Raw genomic sequence first — 20,396 nt, 5'->3', positions numbered from 1 at the left:
ATCCAGTTATTTATGGAAAACAATATCGTTTAAATGGCTTCAGCTGCTGTCTTATTCTTTAATTTATTTTTGCAGCCTACGGTCGATTGCTTTTTACTATGTTTCAGAAATATGTTGGAGGATGTTTTTTTAACTCTACTAATGTTTTGCAAATTGTTAAGGAAAGGTTATCAAAGCTAAAATTTTCATCACTAATTAACAATTACATATAGACAATATGAGTATAATGATACAAAAATGTTACAATGTTAAATGTTACGTCTTTAAATCACATACATATACCTGACCACATACCTACGAAGGAACTGGGAACACATTATATTATAAAGATCTTTACCCATTTATAAATACGTAAGTTAGGTATCCTGATTGAGCTTGAGTAGGACCTGCTGGAGGAAGAAAACAAGCTTTTGTACATTAAGAAGGACTTCTTTACCCCTACATCTTTTCAGAGGAGAGAGTTACAAATAGGTTACATATTGGTCATTACAAAGCTCTCAATTCCTCCCCAATAGATAGAACTGAGACCTCTGTGTCCCTATTGTGAGAAACCAATATCAGTCTCCGATATTTTAACAACATGCAGAAACCTATTAAGTATTAGAAGAAGTCATGGCTTGTCTGATTCATTCAGAGATCTGTTCTTGCATCAAAATCTGCCCAAATTATTTGATTTTCTTAAGGAAATCGATCTTTATTTTAAAATCTAATTGTACACGCTGCATAGCTTTATTAATAAGATAATTTATCTATACAAAATTGTATTTATTTATTTAGTTATGTATTTGTTTGTTTAGCTATTTACATTGTTTTGATAAATATTGTGTACGTTTGTTTATTTGTTTTCTTAATTTATTTTTAAATTCTAAGAATTATAAAAGTTAAAGAATTGTTGTCTTATTGTTTTTGAGTTCCTTGGAACGCGCAACAGATAGAAAGCACTAGCCTCCTAGTTTTTGTAAATACTTCTTGAATTGTGTTGATAGTCTCTCCAAAATGCTAGGGATAGTCTAAACCAATAATATCAATCAATTACACGTCATTAAATCCAACATAAATAATAACCATATAAAAAAACAATAAACTTAATACGTCGATACTTTCAGAACACTCTATGCTCAGCATGTTGACCAAAGCACTTCTTCAAAACAGTTGATAACAACAATGATTTACCAAAGTTACAAAAACATTTTTATTAGATACGCTTAGTACAATCTTAATTATAAATTAATTTATTACTACATTTCATTTGTACTTGAATTTGGACTTGCAAAAAAATACATCAATATGTATTCCTCGATTATAAAATTATAATAACTCAGAGCTATAGTTTACACTAAACGTATACACTTTATATAACTTCTTTGATTTGATTCGCTTCAATCTCCTGACATCCTGCGCTCTGTCCAGCAATTGTATTGCTTGCACGTTAGTATAATTTAGTAATCTTCTTTCGTCTTTCAAGGCGAAATCTTGGAGAACTTCGCAAATCCATGTGATTTCCAGGTCATCGTGCAGTTCTTCGTTGGTTACGTAGCGATAAGCATTGGTAATCAATCGAAGGACCTTGTTTTGACAGCGTTGGATGACTAGTTGATTTGAATTTTTAGCGCAACCCCATATTTGCACCCCATAGGTCCAGATTGACTTTAAATCCACCTGTTTGATTTTAGATCAAGTTGAAAGTATTTTCCAACTAACCAGTATAGTTGTTTTATTTTGGACCTAATCTAACCTATCAAGTGAATCACATTTAAAAGTAGTTTTTTTTCATTTTATCATACCATTAACGCGATTTCCTTTACAGATCTGGTTTGCAAACTCTTCCCCATAACGCTAAAATGCACTACAACTATGCCAACTTCCTCAGAGATTCGTCAAGACACGAACTGGCCAAATCTCATTATTACATGGCTTTGAAGTGAGTACTTTCGCTGATCTCTAAACCAAATTTCATCATTGATATGTCACAGATTGTGGCCCACTTACGCCAGCGCACACAACAATCTGGGCACCATCCTGAAGAACAACCACGAGGCCGAAAAACATTTCTTGGCCGCCATCAAGTACGCCTCGAACCACGTCAACGCCCATTTCAATCTTGGTCAGCTGTACCGGTACGTATCTTCGAAAACGTTAACAACGACATACCAACATCAATCTGTAATAATTGTTCTTAAACAGGAAGAATAATAAGACAATGGAATCCGAGAAGATGCTGAAGAAGTGCATCAAGCTAGAGCCGAATTTCACGCCGGCTTATCTGGAGTTGGTGAGGCTGAGAGGTCCGAATCACAAGAGCGTTGCCGGTCTACTGAGGACCGTGGTGGAATTGAATCCACACGATTCGTATTATGCGGCAAAATTTGGCGAATGGTTATGTAAGAAAGGTAAGTTCCAAGCAGATAATATTATATTTAGGAGTAATAATGGAGACAAATGTTATGTTAACCGTCCGGTCACTGACCAAACTTTCACCATTCGTTCAATTACCGGGTATCCGGGTACCCACCTATAGCTTGGCAGATGTGCAATTCATTAGTGTACTGAATAAAAATAAAATTTCTGTGTAAACTTGCTATGTGGCATATTAAATAACTATTGGGACACGGTTTATAGTCCTCATAGAAATAACAATAGCGGAATGCCAAGCCCATCGATAAAAAGGCAATTTCAACATATGCAAATTATAATGAAAAAAATCCAGAGAAACAACAATTGGAGTGGAAAAATCTCGAGCTGCAGGAATTTTATGCATTCTTGGCTATTTTGATAACTTCTAGCGCTAATAACCCCAATACTGACAATACAAGGGAAATGTGGCAGCCGTATTCATACACATTGTATCGTGCAGCAATGAGTATCAATCGCTTCTGGAATATTATTCGTTTTATTCGATTTGATTGAATAGTAATTTAGCAAAACATTATAAGCCAACAGAATAACTGACAATTGACGAGCAACTTATCCATAACGAGGTCGAACTAAATTCACTCAGTATATTCCATCAAAGCCAGCTAAATATGGAATTAAAGTATGGTGGATATGTGATGCTGAAAATTCGTATCCGCTTACTGGACAGCTTTACACTGGAAAATCGAAAGATGGTCGTGAGAAAAACGTTGGTGAAAGAGTTGTCAAAACTTGGTGGCACCGTATAGAGGATCCCGTAGAAACATTACAATGAATAATTTCTTCACTACTCTTCCACTGGTAAAATTTTTACTATCTTGGAACTTAACAATTGTTGGCACCCTGAAGAAAGATAAAGCATACATTCCACCAGCAATGGCTGTATCAAAAACGCGAGAACAATTATCCACTGTGTTTGGCTTTCATGAAGAAGTTACCCTATGTAGTTATGTGCCAAAAAAACTAGGTAGTAATTATGCTATCATCAATACAGCATGAAGCTAAAATTAGTGATGGTGCAAAGAAAAAACCCGAAATTATTGAGTTTTATAACTGGTCTAAAGCTGGAGTACACACGATGGATAAAATGATATACTACAAAAAGATCAACTCAAAGGTGGCCTCTAGCATTTTTTTTACAATATTCTCGATATTGCCTGCCTTGTATCATATATTCTGTATTGTGAGAATAATAAAACGATTGTTAAAAAATCGTATGAACGACGATTATTTTATCGGCAATTGGACAGAGAGCTATGTACTCCATTCGTTGAAATTCGTTCAAATAATGCACAAATTATGAGGCATTTCTCAACGAAAGTGGCGATTGAATCTCTTCTTGGTCGAGCTATCAATCCGAATATGCATCAGCGAACATCATCTGTATCATTGACACCTCAGACACAGTGTGTGTGGACTTTTATACAATATAAAAACTGTATAAAATAGAAATTATACAATAACGCATAAGTATTATTTAATAACAAACATTTAAACCTTATTTTTGATGATGAAATATTAAACTCTTAGAACAGTGATTGAATTTAACTCGAAAATGTTCGTTTTACCCAAAATTAACAAATATTAAATCCTTATAGTTTCCATGCTATTTAATTTAAAATATACCATTCTAAATCAAAATATCTACCAATATCAAAAAAATGAATACCAACATTTTTGACATTCAACTTATATTAATTCCAAATAAATCAACACATTTTAACAACTCCAGAATTACTACAATTAGAAATACAACGATAGCTAGATTCGATCCATATAGAACTAATATAAAACACCAAAACTGAAATGTTAACAAAGCTACCACTGCTGTCACTAAATTATTTATTAAATATTTTCGAACTAAAAGCCAAGATAATGGTCACTTAATTTTTCTTAACATCAGCGCCCTCTATCGGATTCTGGTGGAGTTTCAAAAATCAACAAATTTCCCGCCCTCCTATGAAGTAACCATATCCTGATTATACCATTACGATACATGTTGCCAGATTTCTCAAATTAAATATTTCACTATCCTTTTTGATTGTATTATTATTATATTTGTCTTTAATCTGAAGCTTTATTATGAAAAATTCGATACAATGTGTTTTATTCAAAGTATTGTGCATCGATAGCCACCACTTTTTTTCCATCTTCAAACAATTTACGGACTCCACCTCGATAGGACGATGTATATTTTGAGGCTATTCACGGATCGACTCATTTTTTTGTATTTTTATAAGAAGCGAAGCGCTGCCTAGACATACCACGACCCATATGTCGGAACAAGCAGTAATCAGAAGCAGCAAGCTCTGGATAATACGACATGTGGGATAGCAGTTGCCATTTTAATATTTCCAAGTATGTTTTCACCATTTTTCAACATGTGCTCGAACGTTGTCATGCTGAAGGATAGTGTTGTTGTGTATGTGCTCATATTCCGGTCATTTTTTGAGCAGTGTTTGACTCAAACGCATTAATTGTATCCTATAGCAATCCCCAATGATTATTTCATTAGGTTTTCGCAGCTGATTGTATATCACACAAAGCTGATCCCACCAATGACTTTGCTTTTATTTTTAATGCATGACCAGGTGGTCTCCATGACTTTTTCTCTTTGGATTGTGGTAATGGATCCACATAGTTGGAGCAGCATTTCGCACATAACCAAATGTCTTTTAATGTATCTTGGCATCAATTCAACGGCACAAAATATCCAACCTTTTGGATGATTCTCATGTTCTTCAACTGTTTTTAAACAATTTCTTCAATTTTACACAGATCATCATCGAGTAATGACTTCAAATCCAGGTCTACATTTTCTTTTTTCACTTTTAAGACGTCGAAACGTGTCAATATCGATGGAGCATAGTCGCTATAAGCTTCACACAACATTCGATGACCTTCAGCACTCATTTTTCAATATTAAGATAAAAAAGTAAAACTTCCCGCAAATTCGATTTACTCGTTACAAATTCAGGCATTTTCAAGACACTTAAAAGTATTTTTGTTCATTCTTCGACGAAGTGACATCCTGAAAAACAACAGACTTCAACATGAAGTTGATTACTAATGTACAGGATGCGATTTATTATACAGTAATACCATCTGTTGTAAATCCTTTAAAATCATTTATATTAACCTTTATTATTAACCTTACAGATAAGTAATAGATATATTGTATTCCCTACAAAAATAAATACAATTTATACAATCTGGCAACATTGCAAACTAATATATAGGCTTTTAATATTTTAGTTTTTTGACTTCCAATTCTTTATAAAACATCTCAATCAAAGGGTTTATTTCATAATTGAGTCATACAGTGTCGTAACTCTAGTCGTACGCCGATCCTTGACAACATATTTTAACCTTAAAATGGAGGACGCCTTTCACGTCAAAACAATTTACTGCCTCTCGCCAACCCCAGCCGCCTCTTCGCTACACATTATTCCGGAAAAATTCCGCACGACACAGAAAGAAAAAACAGACACGAACCAACCCAATTTTTTCTGTCGCAGGCAACCACTTGGAAGCGCTGAAATTCTTCTGGCTGTCCCTGAGGATATGCGCCACCCAGAGGGACTCGGTGATTGGCGTGTTCAGGCACTTCAGAAAATTCGGCCAGAAGGCGAGGACGTTCCAGATGCTCACGAGGTAGGTCGCGCGCCGAACACTGAATACCAATAAGACGAAATGTAAAACGTTCCTCTTTATCTGTTAACTTGTGCTCTTACACGGTGTTATTTTTAACATTGGCTTTGATATTTATTCTGCAGATGCTTCTACGAGATGTTACATAAAATAAAAACATCAAGGTTATTCGTGCACTCTATGTTATTTCATTTGTTCTGTCATGAACAAGAATAGTTGAATAATAGATTGGTCAAGGTTAATCATGCTCTATATTATTTCACGTTAGTTGAATAATACATTGATATGTTTTAATTATCAAGATTTACAGTCTAATTCTTGTTTCGTATATTTGAAGAATGTAATATAAATAGAATATATTATCTTGAATTCATAAATCAACCTAAAATGTTGCGTAATATAACAAATGTAATATAAAGAAACTTTTATAAACATATTTAATTTTAAAATAATTTTAAAGGAAAAAAAGAGAAAATAAAACAAAATGTAAGATAACAAATATAATTATTTATGAATATATAAACATTACAATAACAAACTAAAATTAAACTATAAAAATATGTGATAAACTCTTTTACAAATCACTTATGAGGTAGGGTTCTTTTTATATGGTATTAAGTAAGAATAAATAAATAGGAACACACACTATGTGACTAAATACTTCTATACACTTTATGTCATATTTTGACGCCCCAAAATCGTCAAGCTGGTCAAACTACAATGTTTGTTATTCAAATTTAATGTCGCCCTTCAATCGTTTGTAAATCACAACGTCCAAAAATCAGGCGGAAATTGTCGAAGTTTAACGAACGCCCGTTGGGCCATCTAGAAATAGCCACTGCTTCAAGGTTTGTCCAAAAGTTTGTAATCATCATTGGCGCGCATTGACATTAGTACAGTATTGACGGTTGCATCACCCTAGATATTAGATAATTTTAATTTTATCTTAATATGTATAGTTCAGGCTCATAGTTCAGTTCCTTAAAACTGGTAAAGTAGTAACAAACAAGTTGAATTTTATTAGAAGTACTCATACTTCTCATACTTTTTCTAAAGTTCCAAAACGAAGACACATAATTTCAAGTCTTTTATTTAAGTTATAGTTTATTAGTTACGTTTTCACGGTAACATTATCATGTTAACTGTCATTATAATTTACTCTCTAACTAATTCCAGTAGGTATTTTTTATGCTTTCTTGACAAAAGTTACGTTATTTAGCGACTTCAACATAATTATAACTTTAACCTATTTATTTCCGAATATTAGCCCCAGCGAGATTCGAATCTGACTTTTCGTTTACAAGGTTTGCCGATTTATAACCTCTAATTACTATAATTAATGTTTCAAAGAATTCTGCAGACATTTGGCAACATGTCCGACCACTACTAACTGTAAATCGAAATTTATACTTACAAACATGTTACTTCTTCTGAGTCTATCAGATAGTTTGTATATAATGGAACTAAATAAGTCATTATTTGTATCGAACTTAATTGAAGAAGAATCTGCAAACAAATTACTGCTTTTTTAACATTTTTTCTGGTCTTGTTCTTCCTCTTCTCATTGTATTCTAACATATAATTTTTAAACCATAAAATTAAACAGAATTTACATTTGTTATATAGGTCAGTAGATGTAGTCAAATTTAGCTAAAATAGAAAAATTAAGATTAAAACCAGCATAGACTAAATTTAAAACATTCATCCACACTAAACGTTCTAAACTAATTTTAAATAACTAACAAATATGCTAATACTTTTTCAGGTGGCATAATCTTTTACGAAAAAAAGGATTAAACGTCAAACAGGACTTCTATTTACAAGAATGGCAGTTAAAAAACGAACTTAGCTACAAAATTAAGGAATACTCGACCAGTATAGATGGGGTAAGGTTTAAAATATTTATAATAGATATACACCCTAACCACACATTAATAAATTTGACAGTGACAATAGATTTGACCGGGTAATTCAGCTGTTTATAAACGTATTATTTATTTTCAGAACAATTACACATCCAACACGATACCAGCTCCGGATCAGAAGAAACGAGAGAAACAGGCGAAGTGGACGGTGCAGAAGAACAAGACGCTCAACCCGGGAGATAAGCACTACAAGGAAAAAATCGAATTGCTACGAAAAAAGGAAGAGGAGTCGGCGAATCCCTCGTCTGAACAGGACGCGAAAACCTTGGATTTTTCTAAATTTGCACTGCTGACTTACTGTTAACTTATCGGACGTGTTTGTTATGAATATCAATCCGGCAGGCCGGCAAGAAATCGTGCAAAATTTAAAAAATAGGAAAATCCATTCATATATGTCTGTGATTCGTAATTAAAATGGACAGCAGATCATTTAGAATCAGTCGCCCATGCACTAAACGACGATTTTTCGATATCAACCATATCAAAGTATTTTGGTTGCATAGCTTTTTGGGTTATTCTTTTTAAAAAAAGTGACAAGGGAATGATTTAATTTATATTGCGTTTGCTTCATATAATTTAATATGGATATAATCAAAATCGTTTTAGATAATCGAAGTTTTATGCTGAAATAATACTAAACTCTATCAAAGAGTATCTAAAAATTATATTAAAACCATAAATTAAATGTCAAAAAAAATCTTAAAAAAAATCCAAATCAACCTATATACAATTAAACTGAAAGAAATTTAAGACATAACTATGAAATAATTATATTATAATTATGTTTTACTGAGTCTGAAATCATACAGATAATAAAATACATAAAAGTATGTGTATCTGATATATAATAGGCTAATAAACAACATTCACTTATTAAGATTATATCCATTTTTATTATATAGACACCAATAATATTAACAACCAATCAGATTCATCAAACCGAAATAAATAAACGTATTGAACCACTCTGACGTCATGTTTCCTTGTCGTTTATCACAGACGTAATAACGGACATTGACGGGAGTATCTGTCACTGTCAATTTTATTTTGATATGGTTAGTACGGATCGCAATAACAAAACACAATAAGTTTAAACAACGAAAACGTAACAAAACACGGAGACAAATGATTCAGGCCAATGAGAATTCGGGAATATTTCTGGTAACAGGGTTATTAAGAATAATTTTGTGGAACCAATTGAAAATATACGTAGTGAAGAGAAAATAAATTATTTAAAACGGGGAAAAAATTATGAATATTAATACGATATCTGCTGACGGATAGGAAACAAATTATTAAAACGTTGCCATCAGTATTAATAGTGTTTATTAAGATATCGTTGCGCGAATCGGAACCTCGTTTTGGTTCGTACGATATTTAAACTGTAAATATAACAATAAAGGTATGTAAATAAATTTAATCGTAACATACTTAACTGTAAGTTTCTTAAAGTATTACTAAATTAAGAATATGTGAAGTACTTTTATCGAACAACAAAATGGTAAGACATTTGTACACGATGGTAATTGCTTTGTCAACAATGCTGATTTATTTTTAATGCGATACCTCCGCGGACTGATAAAGATCATCCCGCTTTCATTTCGACGTGGGTTTGAATTGAATTAACGATATCAGATCGGTAAATAATAGTTTCCACCTTTGTGTTTCACATTTAATAATTGGAGGCCGAAAGGATTTTTCTTTGAAAACAATTTTCTGTTATCGTTATTACATCATTAAAATTGTACACGTTATTTTAGAGTGTTGGAATTCTCATACATGGATATGATTTACCTTTTTGCCTTTCAAACAAGAAAATTAAATATTTATATTTAACTAAGCAAATAAAATCGTTTTTCAATATTTAGTAACCGTAGTATTAAAAAATCCAACTCAACTTACTAATAATAACTTGTCTTACAGTGTTGTCAAATATTTTTTTTATATTATCGATAACAATTTTTAAAAATTGCAAAAATCAAGCATATAATTCTTATTTTAATCGTCACACAATCAAATTTTTAACAGATATTTAAATCACAAAGTTGATTATTTGATGGGACTCTATTTGTTTGTAAATTTTCTTTCATTTTTAATTTCGTATTAAAGTTTAACAATGTTTAATATTATTGGTATAATAATTAATTTAGCAGTAACCTTAAAATTGTGCTGTCACTAGCAGCATTAATTTTAATGGTTTTCAAAAAATTAAAGAAAAAACAAAAGCTGGATATATGGAATAACTTTAATATTACATTGCTTTAATTGTTAAGATAAAAATAATGTAGCAAACAATTATTTTCTGACTTCTAATTATTAATTTAACTTATTTTATTTAAAAGGTTTCCAAAATTGAAAGTAACGTCCAAAAACTGTACAACTAGAAAAGTGTCATCTTCAATTATCATTCTCTTCTTCTTTACAAGTCTTGAATATTTTTACAAGGTTAAGGTTAGGTTTTGAGGTTAAGTAAAAATTCAAGATTTTGTTTCATTCAGCTAAACAATTTTACAAAGCGGCTTCTAATTATAATATATAAATCTTCTTTTTATTTCAAACAAGAACTCCTTACCATGTAGAAATATAGAATTGCCATGTATTAGGACTAACACTACTTTCTGCTCTTTTATTATTTATTTTTTAAACTGTTTAAATTGGTTTTCAAAATCGAAAGAGTGTGTCAAAAACTGCTAATCAAATATATGTCATGTCAAATATCTATTTGACTGTCTTTTGCAATAATTATATACATTAAGTTGGCAGTTTTAACAAAAAGTTTCAGAGCAAAACCGCTAATTATAATATATATTCAGACTAGGACTCTAAATCTCATGTTTATAAATGTCCTAGACGCCAAAAAATACGTTATTTTATTTATAGGTGCCTACAACGCAATAAACTAATAGTATTTTACTACAAACATCAGTATTTGTTGACAAAGAAATTTACCGGCATTTTAATCTACTCACCAGTCTTAGACAACATTATTTTGTGTTTCATTTCTCAGATAAATCGCTTTTATATTTACCAAGGTAAAACCATTGACTTTTAGCTAATAATAAACACACTAAACTTTATCTTAAGTAATAAGCAAAATTTTAAAAATATTTTTGATATAATAACATTAGATGTTAAATGATACTATTAGGGAAAAGTGTGTATGGTCATCGGTAAGTTTTAGTTAGTTTTTATGACATGTTGAGAGATTGAATCTTTAAACCTGTTATAAAAGATGTCTATTCTAAAGCGACAGAACTATTAATTGGTGTCTAACATTTATAAATTGTCATCACAGGTTCTATCTGCTTTAAGAATAAGCACTAAAGTTACAAAATCAAGTGAACAGAGAGGATGAAATGATTGGGGGCCAGATGCTAAGAACTCCGTATACCTTTTTAGAGAAACGCACGCGTACCAGAACGGTTCACTCAGAGCTCAGCCACGAAAGGCGCTTCAGGAATTGTACGATTATTTAGACGTGCCCTCTTAAAGAACTCCAATAATAGACCTGTAGCTATGGCCAAATTTCATCGATTCTTTTACAGTTTCTGTGATCTCCGTGCGGTCGATGCTTAATTTATTGTCATTTACATGTCTTTAGATAATATTAATCAATTTCGATCGAAAGAACATTCATCCAAAGTCAAGGGACATGAAAATATCGTCATAATTTGAATTTTGTTTTTATATACATACATATATATATGTAAGCCGAGTTTTGTAAATAAACGTTATTTAAAACTTTTTTCGAGTTTTAATTAATATCCATAAGCTCCTACGTGCCTTTTGAACGATATACAATTCAATGTTATTATGAAATGATAATTTATAACAATTTATTGTCGATTTAGTGACATATGAGTAAATAATTCGAAATAATATATTTTATTAACAGACTAAAGGTGATTATCCAATAAATTTAAGATAAGTAATATATCAATAATGTTTCACTAAATACACAGTGATAGAAGATATAGCAAAAAATATTGTTACTGAAAAAAAACACTATCTGTGTATTTAAACTATAGTATATGTAACTAGTAATAGTTTATGTATAGAATAACTTTCAAATAACATAAATGGTAAAAAGAATATTTAAAAAAATTAAAATCTTTTTAAATCTATAATTTTTATTCGAGAGAGACATCTATTGGTAAAAACACCAAGAATTAATGAAGCAACCCGTAGAGGACCTAACTTAATGCTAAATCTCTATTTTCGGTCGATAAAATAGCCCAATCCTAATATATAGCAAAAGAAGAATAACTAGTAGAGGGCGTTGTAGTTTGTCTGGGACGGTTATTCAAAATATATAAAAGTAAATGATGTTACTGTCCTATTCCTATTCAAGTATTAATGAAGCAACCCGTAGAAAACCTAACTTAATGCTAAATCTCTATTTTCGGTCGATAAAATAGCCCAATCCTAATATATAGCAAAAGAAGAATAACTAGTAGAGGGCGTTGTAGTTTGTCTGGGACGGTTGTTCAAAATATATAAAAGTAAATGATGTTACTCTCCTATTCCTATTCTATATTTTCCCAATCTGCCAGAAAGCGACTCTGTATAAAAAGCTAGTCCGTCCAGTCATTTACCTATCCTCTACGGAGCATAGGTGTGGTACAGGTACGTCTCTGAGAGACAACTTGAACTACTCCAAGTGTTCCAATACAAAACAGTCCTCGCGTTACTCAATGCCCCATGGTTCAAAGTCAAAAGTGATGTTATTTAATTAATTAGTTAAATTAATAACATCCCGTCCCTAATTTATAAGTAATTCATAACACCTAACTGTTAAATTCGGTGGTTTCGGCATTTCTCCACAAAAAACTCCATTATTTGATTTTTCCCATCAAACACATTTAAAAATTCACGGTGATTGTCATTGCCAACTTTCTATCTATTGGAGCATTCTAATTGACTTCACACATCTAGAATTAGACTTAACTATGGGTTGTATGGACAATTATTTCGTTTTGTCACGTCGACAATTCTAAACCAAGAACAAGTTATCCTTGTTAAACTCTACAAAACCAGATAAAAGACCAAATTATAATATTGTGTCTGATTAAAAGTTTATTTTCTAAATTCAGGATTGAACCTTCGTTTGCTTGGTAGTCTCACCCAGCAATAGAAATAAATTAAGTACCTATTCCTATTACAACATCGTATAAGAATTTATCTATATATGACAGATACTGGGCATACATATTTTTAATAAAATTTTTAATTTATAGAATCTAAACAAAGGAAAGTAACAGAGAGAAAGAGAAAAGAAAAATATAGGCTTCAAACATTTTTATACAAACTGCTTCTTAGAGCGATGTAGTCAATGTTATAAGGCAATATCCTACTACTATGATGATTGTCATTGTTATTGTTCATAGAAATGAATGTAAAATTCAACAAAGAACAACTATCACTAGTCAGTTGATGCGCTTCGTGCCAAGGTCCATGGTTCAAGACCCCATTAAATAATAAGTCGATATACACTCCATTTAAAACATAAAACTCTAAAATATAACAAACAAGCTAAAAAAACTTTATACTAAGTTTTGGGAATTAATGGTTTTCTCTAGACTTTTTATTATCAGTTTCTCTTTCTTTTGTTCAGAAAGTATACACAGCAAATGTCATTTTTAGTAGAAAAAATAGTTTATTTAAAGTCGAAAAGATGACAAACAACAGCAAAGCATTATGGAAATATTTCGAGTGCATCTAAATTGCCAGTTTTTTTATACAGAATATTGAAGTTTAATGGTAAATATTTTATAAAATCAAATACCATGCCAAATATTTTTCATCGAATTCGCAATTTACAGATCAGGTTACTGCAACTGCTACCAAATAAAACCACCCAATCAATTGCAATAGAATATTTATTCAAACAAAACAAAAAAAATAACATCAACTCCTTTTATTGCGAATCTATCGATAAATATATCATATCACGTATCACATATAAAATAGTGCCTAAATTTAGTGACATTATCTGTAAAAATATCACATAACTTCAAAAATATACATAATATAGCCAACGGAAACGTCCGATTCCTGCTTAACAAACCAACACCAGACGGAATTATTTATATGTTTGAATTATGCGACTAGAAATCTAGCAAATGGTTCTCTAATGTGTTGTAGAGTTAAAGTACATATCGATAAATCTAGATGTTTCGATCTAAATATAAGTACAGTCTAACTTACGATGCCCTGACGAGAACCGTACAAATAGTAATAGACGTAGTATTGTGCTTTTTAGAAGATATTATAGTAGATATTGAGCAAAAGGTTTCAAATTTTCTTTATACAAATAGAATTGATAAAAAAATACTCGTACGGACCATTCAACAATCGTATATCCTCGAAAAAAACTCATTTGTTTTCGTTTCCTTTAGCAAAAAGTCAGTTCTAACATCCCAGTAACCTTGGACCCTCACTCCGCAACATACCCAACAGAAAAAAATAATATAAGACGTACGAATATTATTTTATCTTCTGTAAAAATTATATCATCAAAAAAATAGATATCTATCGTTTCAACTATACAAAAACCTACACAAAATTATTCGTTTTTCCTTTTAAAATCAAAAAACAGTAGTCGTAAGGCTGGGACCAAAAACCGTATATAAACTTTATATATATCGAGTATTGTTTTTTCTTTTTTTTTTGTTTATTATGGTGTATAACTGTGACTATCGATAATGTTATTGAGCAAGGTGTTTATTTGTTACTTACACTAATAAACTACTCTAGAAAATTGACTTCAAATTATGTAAAACATGCAAGTTAGTCGTATTTGTACTACGGAACGCATTCAAAAGAGAATGGTTTTGATTTTTTCTTTTATTTCTCATACTCGAAGAAACAGCAAAAATAACGACATTCAAAATCGATTAATGGAGCAAATGAATAGTACTGCAATGTTCCTTTTAATTCTAGTTAGAAAATTATAGTCGTCAATTACCCGAAAACACATAAGAATGTGCAGGAATATGAGTATGCCAAAAATTAAAAAAAAAACCGTTTAGTTTAGTGACAAAAAAAATTAAAGATACCCTGGAATCTACACTTGTGCAAAACTGACCGACAAATTTCTTATATATTTAATTTAGACTATTATTCTTTTATGTAAAAGGAATTTGTTCTTACATAATTTTTTTTGATATTTATAGAACGAAGAAAAATAAAAAGTGTTGTTTCTATAAAAATGATAAATTTCTTTATATATTTCATTTTCATAATATACATTATATAATCTAAATATTTAAATAATCTGTAAAAAGTAGAAATCCTATTAGATTCACTAAATAAGCTAATGGGTATTAAAATCTGAAAAAGGTAAAGTATTTCTTTATATTTCTTTTGTTCCTAATTATTTTCCGTATCTTTCTTGACCTGTGCACTTTAAACAAATGTTCTTCAGTAGCTAAGTTGTTGTAAATATCCTTTCAGTGAAAACTTGCTAAAACTCGAAAGTCGAATATATCTTTTGATTTATACTTTAATCTCACAGCAGATCGACATATCCATGAAATGTTCAACAACATTCAGGAATATGTAAATTCTAAAAACAATACTATTTATTTGCTCATTATTAATAATTAATTTGATATAAATACCTGTATCATTTTACATCAAAAACACGGTAAGATATTTTACCAAATATATATGTATATCTACTCATACCCAATACAGAACCAAAAAATAAAACAGTAAATATAAAATTGTATCACAAATTAGTTAGAATGTTTGTATAGTGCAAGTTGGCGGGGTATAAGTTAACTTCACACTTTAAAAGTATTTTATAAGCTAACTATTTATTCATATAGGACTAATTTAGAAAGGCTACCACATGCCACAAAGGTGTTGGAAATGATCTTAAAGAAAATACCAACTGAACATCATGCAAGATCAAGTACTCAGGAAGACTATGACTCGAAGAGAGACAAGAAACCATGCAACACAATCTGTGACTACTATACAAGAGATGTTAATTATATGTTATATTTTTAAAATATACAAAAAATATTCATTCCAGTCTTTGTTTATAAATCTTCAGTCATATTTAAAAATATATGGCCTGTAACAAGTCTTATATAATATTAAATACTTAATGTTTGCATGAAGAAAAGAATTATCAAATTGTAACAGACCACCGTTGTAAAAATATACCTACAAAAAACATTTTTACTATCTTATAAATCATCTTTTATCTTCAATATCATGAAAACTAAAACAAAACAAAATTTCTTAACCAGCCTAATCCTGGCATTATATCAGGTATTAAGGTATTACAGCGTAGCAACAAAATTTAATTAATGCCAAAACACAAACCGTTTTCTTTTCAATTATAATGTATAACTATACAAAAGCACCAACTATCATGTATGATATCCAAAAAAGGCTTAATTTAAAATCGCAGTCCTGTTTGTGTACAGGTTTCGATTCTCTTCCCAACTAAATCAGCAAGAATGTAGCTTCATAGAATTATAGAGCAGCAAAATCAATGTTAGCTTTTAACCAAGATTAAAAGAACAATTAGGCTATAAAGCAAAAATTTTGAATCTTAATCTTGGTCATTTTAAACTAATGAAAAAGAATACTTATTTGTTCTCCTCCAGAAATGTTCCTGGTGATTTAGGCCTGTTGTACTGTTTCGAGGACTCTGCCATATTTACTTTTTCCTTTAGCGTATTAAATTTAGACTGCATAATTTTCAATTGCATGCTTAATGAAGAACTAAGTTGTTTTTGTAGGTCTTGTACCTGAAACACAAAGAATTGTTTGTAAAATATATATCACTCTAATTTAATTCTATTTACTTCCATTATTTCCTTCCGTAAATTCTGATAATTATCTTTCACTTCGCTGACTGATCGTAACAAGTTGTGAACCTCTACTTCCTGAGTACCGTCCGAAAATATTTCTTGTTCTATGTTGCCTACTTGTATCGCCAAAGTATCAAGACGCTCATCAGTTTTTTTCATCTAAAAATCATTTAAATAAAAAATCGATAAATGCCTTCTGTTATCCGTATATACACCTTATTTTCTATATCTTCTACAGCTTGTTCCATTGCGATTATTTTATTTATTTATCTATAAATTCATTATATCAAGAAAAGTAAATGTATTTTGATTTATGTGACAGTATTATATGGAGCAAACATGACAACTTCCTAGTCAATAAATCTTCTTTTTCTGTTTGAATTAAAAGCACTATATTATTAATTCAGTTCAAGCAGAATAAACTCTTTATAATACACTTTTTATTTATATATTTGATTGAACACATATTTAAATTTTTAATATTTATTTATGTTGATTTAAAATATCTTTGTTATATAGCACTAGACCACCATGTTGCTAACGGGGGTGTAGCTCAGATGGTAGAGCGCTCGCTTAGCATGCGAGAGGTACGGGGATCGATACCCGGCACCTCCACGTCCTTTTTTGAAAATATTAATTTATTCAAACCTTAGTACTAACCGAAATAACTGAATTAAATATATAATTACAAATTATTTTTGAAAATATTAATTTATTCAGGCCCCATTTTACGCACTTCAAAAAAACTATGGAAAAATTTATAAATATATTAGTGACTTTGAACTAACAATCCAAAAAAGTAAATAATTGTATTACATCATCTGATATAAATTGACAAACCCTCATCAAAGCCTACTTACTAATAAAACAAACATACATTTTTAATTTATTTGATAAAAAATAGCATTAAATTTTTTTAATAATATATATAAATATAAATATTTAATGCTATTTTTTATTTAAAATGTATGTTTGTTTTATTAGTAAGTAGGATTTGATGGGGGTTTGTCAATTCATATCAGATGATGTAATACAATTATTTACTTATTGGATTGTTTTTTAATTTTATTTTTTTTACATATTTAAAAGTCTCCATTACCAACTATGGGTTTATCTGAACTGGACCTACTATTTAACGTGGGCTCCGAACCACGGTCCTCGGCATTAAACCTACTAACTGGCGAGTGACCAACTTAGAAATGACCCCAGAAGACATCCGGTCTTACCCAACCTGGTTGCTGGCCTGTCTGGGGTCATTTTCCTTGTCGGATTTTACACTCTTGCCTAGGACAATCACAAATATTAAACAATCAGAAACATACATTTTTTAAGTGTTAAAAAAACTCATGATAGATTATATAAATATTTATATTTTATTACATGTATATAAATGGCTTTAAACCTTTCATTGCTCTAAAAAATAAAAACAAGTATTTTAAAAAAATGTCAACAATCTAAGATATCATCCACCTCAAAATCATGTAACTACACCAGAACAAGTTGAAAACACTATTTTTTCATCACATGATGGAACATTCTGGGTTGCTAGATGGGTCTAAGTTAGGTAATCCTGTCGGATTACCAGCTGCATCAAAGCCAAATGGTAAATCTACATCTCCAACTAATTCTGGAGGAGGCTGTCCATACTCTTGAAGCTGAAAGATATCATCATATAACTAATGATAATTTAACATCTTATAATACTTACTCTTCTCATAAGAGCTAAAACTTTAGAAAATCTCTCCTTCTTAACCTCTTTCGTATCACTTTCACTTTCTTTATCCAGTTCTTCTAACACTTCTTTCATCACTTCCATTTGTTTTAGATATCTCTCGGCATCTTCCTTGCTTAATTTATCTTTATTGGCCTCTAAATATGCTGGAAGTTTCTCAATAAAATCTCTCAGGCTTGGACCAAGTACTTCCTTTGAAAGTATTCCTTGCATAATGCCTTGCATAAATGTTACAAATTCTCCTTCTTGCTCCCCACCTCCACCAAACATATTCATCAAGTCATTTTCATTAAAAGGTGCATTCAAATTCTCTTGTCCCTGACTTAATCCTACAAAACACTCATATTATTTTATAAGGCTGTACGAGACAAAAAAAGACTTTACCTGCAATTGCTTGAGATATGGTAGAAGCAAAATCTACAGACTGATCTGAAATTTCTGTAGGATTCTTTAAAACTTGCTCAGCAGCTTCTAAAGATAATGTTTGCAAAAAATGGTAATGTCATTAACCTAACCTGCTGTAATTATTCACCTGCCATTTGTTTCATTTTATCTTGTACAAGTTCAGGAGTAATTTCAGTGGTTGGCTCTCCACCAGTTAAAAATCTAGCAAAGTTATCTTCGAACTGTTGAACTGCTTGTTGGACATATTCAGCCGACCACTCCGGGGTTACCTCTGCAGAATCACTTGTTTTTGCCTCTCCTGTAACTGTATTTGACTTGGCTGGTGGAGTCTCATTTTTGGCAGTTTCTTGTAAACCAAAGTCTTGTAGAGCGCCTATAAAAAATCACAAATATTAAATACTACAGGAGATACTACAGGATCATAAAAGGTAACAAATAGTATTGAGAAATACCTGGAGTACATCATAAAAGGATTAATGGATATATTGCCTCTAACTTACTGTCTAATAAATCTGCTAATTCTTTATCATCAATATTTTGAGTTTGCTCCTTTGCGCTCATTTTATATAATTATTTATATTAGATTTTCGGATAATGTGATATTCGATATTCTACTTGAAAATAAGCTGGCACATTAAATCACAAATATTGTTAATTAGTTGTTATTATACGATGACAAACTTACCGACAGCCCTATTAAAAATGAACTAAGAATAAGAATGTAATAAACTCTCCTGCGTGACGTAAGTTTTCGAATAATGAAATTTGATCATATGAAAAAAACGAGACTTCTAGTGACATTTCATATAGGAATGTGAAGAACAACGCGTATATCGATTTCTTTTGAATTTTATTCCTATATATCAATATAATTTGTTAACCGATATTTTATGAAAAAAATATGAATAGTTTCAAAATAAACTAATGAATTTTCAATCTGAGATTTACTGCCTTCCCGATTACCATCAAATTGAAGTATTAGGTGCCAAAAACTCCCTGCAGAAGTTAAGATAAAATAAAGTACCGATATTAGGTGAATCTACTTTGTTTAACAAAATTCAAAAATTTTATTTTATTTTAAAATAACTAAACAGCTAATTTTTTAATTTATATATGTTTAGAAGTGTACAAATGCCATATATATATATATATATATATATATATATATATATATATATATATATATATATATATATATATATATATATATATATATATATATATATATATAGTATTAATTGTATGACAATCTAGGGATCCCAAAGAATTATCGAGATATCGATATTTAATGAAAAAATAATTGATATTTTTTGCTGAAAGAAAAAAGAAAATATATATTTTTTTAGAATATATTTTAAAGTCTCCTTTTACCAACCATGGGTTTATCGGGACGGGACCTAAAGTTTAACGTGAGTTCCGAACCACGATTCTCAGCATTAA

At 30.6% G+C, this 20,396-nt stretch overlaps 3 protein-coding genes and 1 long non-coding RNA gene across 10 annotated transcripts in view; 2 read left to right on the top strand and 2 right to left on the bottom strand.

Annotated features, from left to right (window-relative positions):
• LOC143192631 (protein O-mannosyl-transferase TMTC1) overlaps nt 1-11,732 on the top strand; it is a 666,349-nt gene extending 654,617 nt beyond the window's left edge. The window contains exons 10-16 of one of the 2 annotated variants that reach the window (XM_076398096.1): nt 1,808-1,921; nt 1,974-2,117; nt 2,185-2,390; nt 5,931-6,066; nt 7,829-7,949; nt 8,068-9,390; nt 11,388-11,732. In XM_076398096.1, coding sequence (XP_076254211.1) covers nt 1,808-1,921; nt 1,974-2,117; nt 2,185-2,390; nt 5,931-6,066; nt 7,829-7,949; nt 8,068-8,292 — 946 coding nt within the window. In that variant the 3' untranslated portion in view covers nt 8,293-9,390; nt 11,388-11,732. Of the gene's footprint in view, nt 1-1,807; nt 1,922-1,973; nt 2,118-2,184; nt 2,391-5,930; nt 6,067-7,828; nt 7,950-8,067; nt 9,391-11,283 lie in introns of both variants that reach the window. The other variant, XM_076398095.1, reaches the window with a different exon arrangement.
• LOC143192635 (uncharacterized) overlaps nt 1-17,237 on the bottom strand; it is a 35,263-nt gene extending 18,026 nt beyond the window's left edge. Inside the window, exons 1-4 of one of the 5 annotated variants that reach the window (XM_076398103.1) lie at nt 17,035-17,237; nt 16,814-16,978; nt 16,595-16,756; nt 6,615-6,981 (exon numbers count right to left, since the gene is read on the bottom strand). In XM_076398103.1, the coding sequence (XP_076254218.1) occupies nt 16,595-16,756; nt 16,814-16,978; nt 17,035-17,067 (360 nt within the window). In that variant the 5' untranslated portion in view covers nt 17,068-17,237 and the 3' untranslated portion in view covers nt 6,615-6,981. Of the gene's footprint in view, nt 1-6,614; nt 6,982-13,849; nt 16,757-16,813; nt 16,979-17,034 lie in introns of those variants that run through there. The other 4 variants (XR_013004846.1, XM_076398100.1, XM_076398101.1 and 1 more) reach the window with 4 other exon arrangements.
• LOC143192636 (uncharacterized) lies at nt 14,196-18,246 on the top strand. The gene is made up of 2 exons (XR_013004847.1): nt 14,196-14,279; nt 15,821-18,246. It is a non-coding gene; the product is annotated as an uncharacterized LOC143192636 (long non-coding RNA).
• Nucleotides 18,172-19,756, bottom strand: Pex19 (peroxisomal biogenesis factor 19). Of its 2 annotated transcripts, XR_013004845.1 has the most exons (7): nt 19,642-19,756; nt 19,457-19,582; nt 19,084-19,329; nt 18,936-19,022; nt 18,528-18,880; nt 18,290-18,474; nt 18,172-18,232 (listed from the first exon to the last, which is right to left on the bottom strand). XR_013004845.1 is itself a non-coding variant. In XM_076398097.1 (6 exons), exons 2-6 carry the CDS (start codon nt 19,515-19,517, stop codon nt 18,340-18,342), a joined length of 882 nt encoding a protein of 293 aa, XP_076254212.1. In that variant the 5' UTR covers nt 19,518-19,582; nt 19,642-19,756; the 3' UTR covers nt 18,172-18,339. The 2 variants fall into 2 exon arrangements, 1 of the variants encoding a protein (XP_076254212.1); XM_076398097.1 differs by having other exon boundaries at nt 18,172-18,474.
• Between the last annotated feature and the right edge of the window lie 640 nt (nt 19,757-20,396).

Source organism: Rhynchophorus ferrugineus, unplaced genomic scaffold, assembly GCF_030347505.1.
Source record: "Rhynchophorus ferrugineus isolate W39M unplaced genomic scaffold, kcgeb_rfMv2 rfM3, whole genome shotgun sequence".
NCBI classification, from domain to species: Eukaryota; Metazoa; Arthropoda; class Insecta; order Coleoptera; family Curculionidae; genus Rhynchophorus; species Rhynchophorus ferrugineus.
This window is presented reverse-complemented; position numbering and strand designations above follow the sequence as displayed.